The sequence below is a fragment of the Impatiens glandulifera genome, chromosome 2, assembly GCF_907164915.1.
Source record: "Impatiens glandulifera chromosome 2, dImpGla2.1, whole genome shotgun sequence".
Taxonomy (NCBI): Eukaryota; Viridiplantae; Streptophyta; class Magnoliopsida; order Ericales; family Balsaminaceae; genus Impatiens; species Impatiens glandulifera.
Window position 1 is genome coordinate 58,925,590 of NC_061863.1, and position 11,073 is coordinate 58,936,662.

Genomic DNA, 11,073 nt, shown 5'->3' on the forward strand with positions numbered 1-11,073 from the left:
AAGTATTATTAAAAGGTGTTTTCATTCATATTCTATTAATACAAACTTAAAACATTTTTTAAAAAATTGCACATTCACCTAGCCCCAAGGTTGTCACAATATTATCCATAAAAAAAAATAGAACCGACGTATGCCGAACAATGAAGGAAAATATGAGAAAGACAATTTTGACAAAATAGGACGAGGAATAGAATAATTTTTTTTTAACAAAAAGATGAGGAATATAATAAGTTTGATGGACTAATCAAATTAGTTAAATTTTATAAAGCTGTATACTATTATTGAATCTTTATTCTAAATAAAAATAAATAAATGGTCCCTTGCCACCCATAGTATTTCATAGAAAATCCGTGGGAAATGAAAGTGGAAAAGTTATTCTGCTGATAAACATCATTTTCAGTATTTATTTCTTTGATTTTTTTCCTTCTCTATATCATTATACACAAATAAAATTAATATTTTAAAGTAAACTAAGTAATTAATGTGCCCCATTATTTCCTATGGTTGAACCTAAACCATTTGATATAATAATAATAATAATAATAATAATAATAATAATAATAATAATAATAAAAGGACAAATTAAGCAACATCTAGAATTTAGAAAGAATAATATAATTGCTTTTGTGAAATTTAATTAATCAAATATTATTGATGTCATATGTATTTTAAATAACAATTTTGTAAGTATTTATTGTTTTATTTTAATCAAACCTAGTATGACACCTCAACCCAGAGTTTTGGGCTACTCCAACTCGATACTTTTTTTTTTTCTTTTTGTTGCCCAAGGTCTAATAAAAAAATTGATTAAAAAATAAATTTTGGTTAAGATTCGAACTCATAGCCAAATAAAAGTGCTTATCTCAAACCACCGAGATAGAATACAACAATGAACCACCAAGATAACCAAATAAAAGTGCTTATTTACAACAATTTCAATAAAATATCTCACTATATATGTTTTCGATACCCCAGAGCCGGCTCTGCCTCAACCTACAATGACCCTACGTCTTCATTCTCCCGGTGGGAATGATTATATGATATTTTGGTCTATGAATAGACTCTTTTTACGGGGTCACTCTAATTAGATAATTTTTTTTAGGTATATATTTGTTTAATTGGAATGGATTCATGATCTAAGTTAACTTATCTTGCATGAGATAATGTTACTTAACTTTTTATTTGACCTTGTTTGTCGTTCAAAAGAGGGGTAAATTAGTAACTATATATATTTATATTTTAACATAATTTTGAATAGAATACTACTTGTCTTAATCTAATCACCATATATTATTTCTATTTTAAGATAATTATATTTGAAAAGTTAGTTAGATATCAAAATCAATTCGAAAACCTCCAATAACACAATTATTGCATATTTTTCTCTCTAGAGACTGGTTAGATTAAAGGGGTTATTTGGGAATAAAGTGTTCTTTTTACAAATATCTTATTTGATAAAAAATAATTTATTTTGATTAAATTATCAAAATATTCTTAATATTTTTAACATTATATAAATGATAAAATAATTTATTTTTTTATAATTTTATGACGATCTCTCAAAGAATTAGCCAATGTTCACACATACAAACTGTCTCGACATGCTCACATGCACCGTAAGATGCATTGGATATTTAAATTCAAATAATTAAACCACAATAAACAAGCCTTAAATGTGAAATGGTTGGGAGATTAATTATTTTGTTACAATTATATTATTTGAGTCAGTTTGTGTAGACTATAACAACACTCCATAGTTATTATCTTCAAATTTAAACAAGGAGTTTATATTAAAAAATGAACCGAAATTAAGTCCTCGAGGTGGTTGTGTGTTAAGTTCTTTAGTTTTAACTCTATTTTAACAACCGACACGCTAAGATTATCGAATGTGGTGATGTATTTCAATTTTGTTTTTCAACCAAACATATTTAGGTGTATTGGATCATTGGATTTGGTGACATACATCTTTGCAAGTATTCCAAAATTTAAGAGTGTTTTAGGGAGTTATTTGACTATTGTTTCGTTTTTTTTTATTGAGAATTATTGTATCTAAATAGTGCAAATTTATTAATGCCTATTTTAATGTTTCCTCCATGCCTAGAGCTAGCTCCCCTTATTTTCTTTTTCATTTCATTATTGTGTTTGTTAATCAAATACAAAGTGAAGTTATTGGTATTATATTATAAAGATCATTAATTTACAAGAAAGTTAATTAATATTAATTGTTACTCATTAATTTAAGTAATACTTATTTATTCATTTTTCTTCTAATCAAATTAAGTGGATAGCCTATTTACTTTGAAACATTAATTTATTTATAGTCCATTCCCATTATGCAGCAACTATATTATTTACTTTTATATTCCCTAGCTTGTCAGTAAAAGTTAAATGTGCATTTGCCAAACATCCATAGAAGTCGGGCTTTCATACATGATATTTCTTCAATTAATGCCTTTTTATAATAATAATAATAATAATTAGAACATTATAAGCTACTTTTTCTTTGAAGAAAAAGCCGCCTTAAACTATTTACTATTTAGTATTTTTTTTTTGTCTAAGGTAGAATTTAAATTAAGTACTTAATTAATTATTGTTTTTGAGTTTTGACCCTTTAAAATATATATAATTTTTGGTCAGTTCACAAAATTATTCAGGAAGTAAATTATTATTAATTTTGTTTTTGGAGAATATGGAATCCGTTTACAGCTAGATAAGCTTGAAAATTCTGAACAAGACAAATTTCAATGACAGTAGTGTTCAAACGTTAAAGTCAAATTGGATCAAGAAAATACAATACAAAATTAATACAATCATGAACAAAATATACATTTTTATTATTCTATATATGTATGGCCTTCACACAAATAAAATATTAATAAATTTTACCATGTAGATATAATAAATACATAATTGAAGTGGTAAAAAAAGGGGGGGGGGGGGGGGGGGGGGGGGGGGGGGGGTGTGAAATTCTAAGCTATAAATAGGTATAGATAGGTCCCCTTATAGAATCATCTCATTAACAAAAGCCAATTGTATACCTGGGAGGAGAATCCAAAAGGCCAAACATGGCCTCCTCCTCACTTTTTACCCTTTTCCTAGTGTCAATGCTTGCTCTTAGCTTCCCTCTTGAGACTTTAGCTAGTTATCGCTATTCTTCTCCACCACCGCCTTACGTTTACAAGTCACCTCCTCCGCCACCACCCGTATACAAATCACCACCACCGCCACCCCCGGTTTACAAGTCACCCCCTCCACCACCTCCCGTTTACAAGTCCCCACCACCACCACCCCCAGTCTACAAGTCGCCACCACCCCCACCCCCGATCTACAAGTCGCCACCACCCCCACCCCCGGTCTACAAGTCGCCTCCCCCACCACCCCCGGTCTACAAGTCGCCACCCCCACCACCCCCGGTTTACAAGTCGCCACCCCCACCACCTCCGGTTTACAAGTCTCCTCCTCCTCCACCACCCGTCTACAAGTCCCCACCACCACCTCCCCCGGTTTACAAGTCACCTCCCCCACCCCCACCAGTTTACAAGTCTCCACCACCACCACCCCCAGTTTACAAGTCCCCACCACCACCACCTCCTGTTTACAAGTCACCTCCTCCCCCACCACCAGTATACAAATCTCCACCACCACCTCCACCAGTATACAAGTCTCCACCACCACCTCCACCAGTATACAAGTCTCCACCACCACCTCCTCCCGTTTACAAGTCCCCACCACCACCTCCCCCTGTTTACAAGTCACCTCCCCCACCCCCACCAGTCTACAAGTCTCCACCCCCACCCCCACCGGTCTACAAGTCTCCACCACCACCTCCCCCAGTTTACAAGTCACCTCCTCCACCCCCACCGGTCTACAAGTCGCCACCACCACCTCCACCAGTCTACAAGTCGCCTCCACCTCCCGTTTACTACTATAAATCTCCTCCTCCACCGTATTATTAAATCAAATTACTTTTCATGATGTCATACATCAATCCAGGTTAATATATTAACATGATAAAATAGTTTAATTAAAATGTGATAAATTAATGATATATGTTTGATATTAATTAACTTTAAAATTATTTGATTGCAGGTAATCAAAGACATCATTTGGAATAAAAGACGGCGATTTAAATGAATTCCCGCGGTAGCTAGATTGAAACGAACAAGATTTGGATTGGTCAACAAAAACAGCAATAATAAAGAGAGAGAATATATATATGCATGATTCTTAAATCTTAAAATTATATATAGGTTTCCGTACGTACGTGTGTTGGAGGGTACTCATGATGTTCTGGTTTGACCGAATGGGTCCCTCAATAAATAAAACTTTCCGTTTCATTTCCATTTTCTTTCTTTTTTTTACTGTCTCGATTATTATGCTTATATATATATAATTAAATAGCATTCTACATTTAAAAATAAAATAATTAAAAATCGATAGTTCATTTTTGATGACTGTAATAAAAAGAATGTTGATTAGGGATGATGAAGTTGGATAAATCTTTCAGTGAAAACCGAAATCACAAAGTTCTATATGAATGCCTTGAAAAAATAATTAACAAGTATATATATATTATGAAGAAAAAGAAGAGAATTAAAATATCACAAACTGAAAGGGTGATTTTTGAGATGGATACTTTATTTAGGTTTAAGGTAAGCTGACATGAAGGTAGACCCACCATAAGACATGAATTATTTCCATCAGCCTAAAGAATTTTAAAACTCAACATAACTAATTACTTATAAACTAAATTTTATTACTTTTTTTACTGATAATTAAACATAAACTATTATTTATATGTATTAAAGTGTTGAATAGATAATAATTGCCTTGGACTAAAAATAAATAATTGTACTCTAAGTAATTGTATTTAGTTGATATATATAATTTATACCATAATTATTATCACACTAAAAAGTTGGTGAAGTTTGTTGGAAAGTATAGTGAACCTTCTATTACTGTAATTTTGAGTTTTTTTTTTATATATATTTTGTAGTTGTAAGTATTTTCTTATTTTGACAATAATAAGATTCATGTCTAATTAATTAAAATTTAGAAATTTAATTATATTTACAAATGTCTTAAATTATAATGGGGACAATAATTGTGGTCGTCCGTGTTATCTTTTAAACAATATTTTTTAACTTGTTTTTTAATAATTAAATTTGTTTAGTAAGTTTCATTTAAAAAATAAAAAATTAGATTTGTACTACTACTATATGTTGATTCTAAGCTACATGCAAACACTTTGTTTCATGTTTGACTTGATGACGTGACAGACATTATTGTAACAATATTTAAGGATTAGTTTTTCATTCTCGCCAATTTAATTTATTTTCAAATATTTAATATTATTTGATAATTAATATCATATATATTATAAATATTTAAATATATTATTTATTTTTAAATATTAATCACTTTAATATTTTGAACATTTTTTTTTATAAATTATTAATAATTTATCATTCAAATGTAGATTTTTAATTTTAATTTTTTTTATTAATAGATTAGTTTGTATAATAATATATAATTTTAAAATTTAATTAAAATAAATAAATAATATCACTTATTAGTAAAAATATATGTAATAATAATATGAAATATGTTGCATTAGCAAGGAACTTTGGTGGGTCTTGTACATTTTCTCTGCATCAATCACTATAAGTTAATACATACTTATATTTATGTTAAAATATAAATATATTATTACATTAATATATTTATGTTAATATATAAATATATTATTACAATAATATTGTATAACTAATTAATTTAATAAATATATAAATAAATTATTAGAAAAAAATAAAATAAAAAATGATAGAAAAAAAGAATACAAAGAGTGGAAAAAATTGAAAAATGATAAAAATAAATAGAAGAAAGTTGAAGTTATAACCATAATATTTTTTTTAATGTAAAAAATCAACCTAACTTAAATTTCTATTTTAATTTAAGACATTCTAAATATAAACTCAAATCTTAATAAAAAAAAATAAAATTTTAAACACAAAGTATGCCTTATTATTCGTTATTACCCTAACTTATTAATTAGTTAAAATTATTATGATAAACACCACTTATATGGGCTTATAAGACGAATCAAACAAATCCTGAAACAATAACATCTAAAATATTTTTCCTAAAAATTCAAAATAATTTCATTTATTCACTCTTTTAAAAATACTACAAAAACAGTAAAAAAATTAATTTGGAAATTATTGAGTTTAAGAATAATTAAAAAATTCAATAATTTTATTAATGTAACATAAGCAAAAAATTAAAAATAGAAAATTAAATGGTTGAGTCGGTCAGGAATTCGTTAATTTTCTTGAGTACCTCCGTCGTGCTAGTTAAAATTTATTTTTTGGTTGACTTTTTTTTACAATTGATAAACATTATTGTCTTGTGATGTTTCTTAATAGTTTTCTGTCAATTTTTTTATATAATTTTATCTTTAAATTTACACGACTCTCATTTATATTATTTTGTATAGATCATTTTCATAAATTAATAGAAAAAAAACAATACAAATTTAATTTGAAATTATTGAGTTTAAGATTAATTAAAAAACTTCAATCAATTTTTTTATTGTAATATAAGCAATTGTCTCTTCTAAAAAGACATATCATAAGATAATCAAATGAAGACTAAGATAAAAGTTGGATCTTGCTATTTTTTTAGTTTTTTTTTTAAAAATATTTTATCCATCACATTTCTAAAATTCTAGTCATCAAATTATTTCATTTATTAATTAAAACATCAAAGTACTGTTACTTTATTTTTATTAAATTTTAAATATAAAATGACATCTTAATAATTTATCTTAAATAACTCATTTTTTATTGAACAAGATCTTTTGGAAATAAAAATCCTAAATAAAATCCAATATCAAAATATAAGTTAATTTGATTGTATACATGTTGAGACTTTATTTTCTTCTTTTATATTAAATTAGAGTATCACCAAAACATCTATAGATAAGACAAATAACATTGAAAAACTCTATAAAACTCATACCAGAGAATTTCAATGCACCCAATTTGTTACTATAGGAGTTCAATTAAGGAACAGTACCACAAAAACTAAAATTCAAAGGATAACTCATCATTAATAACTAGTCAAACATTGGGTAGGTTGAATCCAACCCAACAAATTTATTATTATTTATTATTTTTTTTTTGGTATGAACATTCTCTTCTTCTCTGACACAATTATAATGAAATTTCATTAAAAAAATTCTCATGATTAATTACAAAGATTGTGAATTAATTTTTATAATTATAAAACGATAAGCTTAAAACCACCACTCACTTTTCCCTAACAAAATTGTGGCTCAATGCCTATCCAACAAACTCATGAAAGTGATTAATTAATGAGTTTCTTTAAAAGAGGATTTTAGCATAAAGTTAAGGGACCTAAATGTGAAAATCCATTCTTATTATGCAATTGATGAATAAAACACAAATGAGATTAGTTCTAATTTCAAATTGATTCTAAATTTGCATTTTGATTTTCATAAGTGATTTTTCAAATTATTTTGTGAGACATTAATATTATTTTCAATAACATACTCTATAACTATGTGATGCTCTTTCACTTGCTTTTGTCCACAATTTTTCTTTTGCATAGCTTTTGTACAATAAGTTTCTTAACATGTTATTATTATTATTTTTATATTGCAAAAAGTATAACATTGGTAACACCTTTTCTATTCTAAAAGCATTTTGAATAGACTATTATTTGCCACAATCTAATCACAATATATTATATCATAAGATAATTTTGAAAAAAGTAGTTAGATATCAAAATCAAAAGTTAGGCTAAATAGAGAAACTAATTCAACAAATCAACTATTATAAAGCCTCCCCTAATACAATTATTGCACTTTTGCCTCGTAGGACTTGATTGATTTTTGGGTTTAAAAAAAATAATGTTAGGGTCAATTTATTAAAATATCTTTCATATCCAATATTTTCAAATGTTAATAATTCGCTAGGTCTTAAATGGCAAGAGGATTAGACTAAAAGATATATCATTTTGAAATATTTTGTTCGGTTTTCATTAAAAAATACATAAAATGCTATGACGTTGAATTAATTACCTTCTCTATAAATGACCTAAGAAATACAATAATTATGCTTTTATTCTAGATTAGCTTTTGCATCTTAACAAATTTTAAAGGGGACTAATTAATGCAATCAATAAGTCTCAAATTCAAAAGTTGTTACTGTTTAATCTTTAACTAGTAATACTTTTTTTTTTATTCTTCTTCTAATTAATTAATGTCCATAATGTATGTACATATTAAAGTTTGGTTAAAAATTGCAAAACTTAGCTCTAAATTTACTACTTTATTAACATTTATTTATAGTCTAGAGTCTAATATTATATAAGCATCTGCTTTTTTTTAATTTCCATTATCAGTAAAAAGTAAAATGTGAAATTCAAACCTCCTTGGTCCACTTGCCAAACATACATGGCAGACAGTCTTTTTTATACATGCATGATGTATCTTCATTGCATTTTTCTTACTAATAATAATAATTAATATCATAATTAAAAATACTATTAATTAATTATCAACATAAAGAAACTACTCAGATTGTTTCTTTGTGACGGAAAAGCCGCCTTCAATAATTTAGGATTTTAATATTATTGATTTTTTAATGATAATTTCGGGTGAGTTTGATTGCGAATCTCTAGCTGTAGGTTATCATATGCCAAAGTGCAGCGATATGAGATATCGATTCAAACGTGGCTCTATTAGACTAATTAATTAATTTCTTCTAATTAATTTACTTTCACGTTTAATTTTGTACATAAGATATTTATATAAAAAACAGAAAAAAAAGAAAAAAAGAAATTGTTATCAAATATATTCATTTAATGAAGTATTGAACTAATAAGTTAATTATATTATTATTGTATTGGGGAAATATGGAGTCCATTATGGAGTTCATTTACAGCTAGGTAGATGAGTTTGAAAATGCTGAATGAGACAATTTCAATGACATGAATACGCGTTCAAACATTAAAGTCAAATTAGATCCAGGAAATCCACCACATTTAATTAATAAAATATTGAAAATTAATGCATTTATACTGTATATTCTTTTCAACACAAATAAAATATTTTAAATTTTACACATGTAAATACAATTATAATAATAATAGTATATTGTTGAAGTGTTAAAGAATAGGGGAAATACTAAGTATAAATAGGGATAGAGAGGTCCCTTACAATAGCATCATCTGAAAAACCCAAAAGGCCAAACATGGCCTCCTCCTCATTTTTCACCACTTTCTTAGTGGCAATGTTAGCCCTTAGTTTTCCTTTTGAGACTTTAGCTGGTTATCGATATTCTTCTCCACCACCACCAACTTACGTTTACAAGTCACCGCCACCTCCTCCCCCGGTTTACAAGTCACCACCTCCTCCACCACCCGTTTACAAGTCCCCGCCACCTCCTCCCCCGGTTTACAAGTCACCACCCCCTCCACCACCCGTTTACAAGTCACCACCACCACCTCCCCCGGTTTACAAGTCGCCACCCCCACCACCACCAGTTTACAAGTCGCCACCCCCACCACCACCGGTTTACAAGTCGCCACCACCACCTCCCCCTGTTTACAAGTCGCCACCCCCACCCCCACCGGTTTACAAGTCCCCACCCCCACCACCTCCCGTTTACAAGTCGCCTCCTCCACCACCACCAGTATACAAGTCCCCACCACCACCTCCTCCCGTTTACAAGTCACCACCCCCTCCACCACCCGTTTACAAGTCCCCACCTCCACCTCCCCCGGTTTACAAGTCTCCACCACCACCTCCTCCCGTTTACAAGTCACCTCCCCCTCCACCACCTGTTTACAAGTCACCACCACCACCTCCCCCGGTTTACAAGTCACCTCCCCCACCACCACCAGTTTACAAGTCTCCCCCACCACCTCCTCCAGTCTACAAGTCACCACCACCTCCACCTCCAGTCTACAAGTCTCCCCCACCACCTCCACCGGTATATAAGTCACCACCACCACCTCCTCCGGTCTACAAGTCTCCCCCACCACCTCCACCGGTATACAAGTCACCACCACCACCTCCACCGGTATATAAGTCACCACCACCACCTCCTCCGGTCTACAAGTCTCCCCCACCACCTCCACCGGTATACAAGTCACCACCACCACCTCCACCGGTATATAAGTCACCACCACCACCTCCTCCGGTCTACAAGTCTCCTCCACCACCTCCACCGGTATATAAGTCACCACCACCACCTCCTCCGGTCTACAAATCACCCCCACCACCTCCACCGGTATACAAGTCACCACCACCTCCCCCTCCCGTCTACAAGTCTCCCCCACCACCTCCACCAGTATACAAGTCACCACCACCTCCTCCCCCGGTTTACAAATCTCCGCCACCACCTCCACCAGTCTACAAGTCTCCCCCCCCACCACCACCCGTTTACAAGACCCCTCCTTACTACTATAAATCCCCTCCTCCTCCACGTCACTATTAAATCAAATTGCTTTGACGATGTCATCCACCAAATCAGGTTAATATACGTTATAAGATAATACAATAAAAATATTTTAAACCTTAGCATTAGTAATTATTTGTATAGTAATGATTCATAATTCTATGATTTGCATGCAAGAGAGGGAGATAAATTATATTATTTTTATTGCAGGGAAATAAAGACATCGATCATCTTTGAATAAAAGAGGGACATTTGCATGAGTTCCGCAGAACGTAGAAAGAGTTGAAACGAACAGGATTTGGATTTGTCAACAAAAAAAAGGGAAAATAATAAAATATTGAATTTTATATTTAGATAAAGGAGGTGTCCGTACAAATATTGTATATTTGTATGTTGGAGGGGCACATTTGTTATTATATATTCTGTACTTTAAAATTGCTGGGTTGACCGCAATTAGTAAAATTTATAATTGGGTCCTTCAAGAAATAAAGATTTCCATTTCTATTTCAACTATATTGATTCATGCATTAATAAATCTTTAAATATCAGTTTCTAAATGTAAAATTTTACAACAAAAAAAATGTTT

The 11,073-nt window shown here is 30.5% G+C and overlaps 1 protein-coding gene across 1 annotated transcript; it reads left to right on the forward strand.

The window, feature by feature from the left end:
- The first annotated feature begins 3,025 nt into the window (after nucleotides 1-3,025).
- LOC124925071 (extensin-2-like) lies at nucleotides 3,026-10,994 on the forward strand. The gene is made up of 3 exons (XM_047465044.1): nucleotides 3,026-3,950; nucleotides 9,222-10,562; nucleotides 10,698-10,994. The coding sequence occupies exons 1-2, from the start codon at nucleotides 3,066-3,068 to the stop codon at nucleotides 10,524-10,526; spliced, it is 2,190 nt and encodes a 729-aa protein (XP_047321000.1). The 5' UTR covers nucleotides 3,026-3,065; the 3' UTR covers nucleotides 10,527-10,562; nucleotides 10,698-10,994.
- Nucleotides 10,995-11,073: the final 79 nt, after the last annotated feature.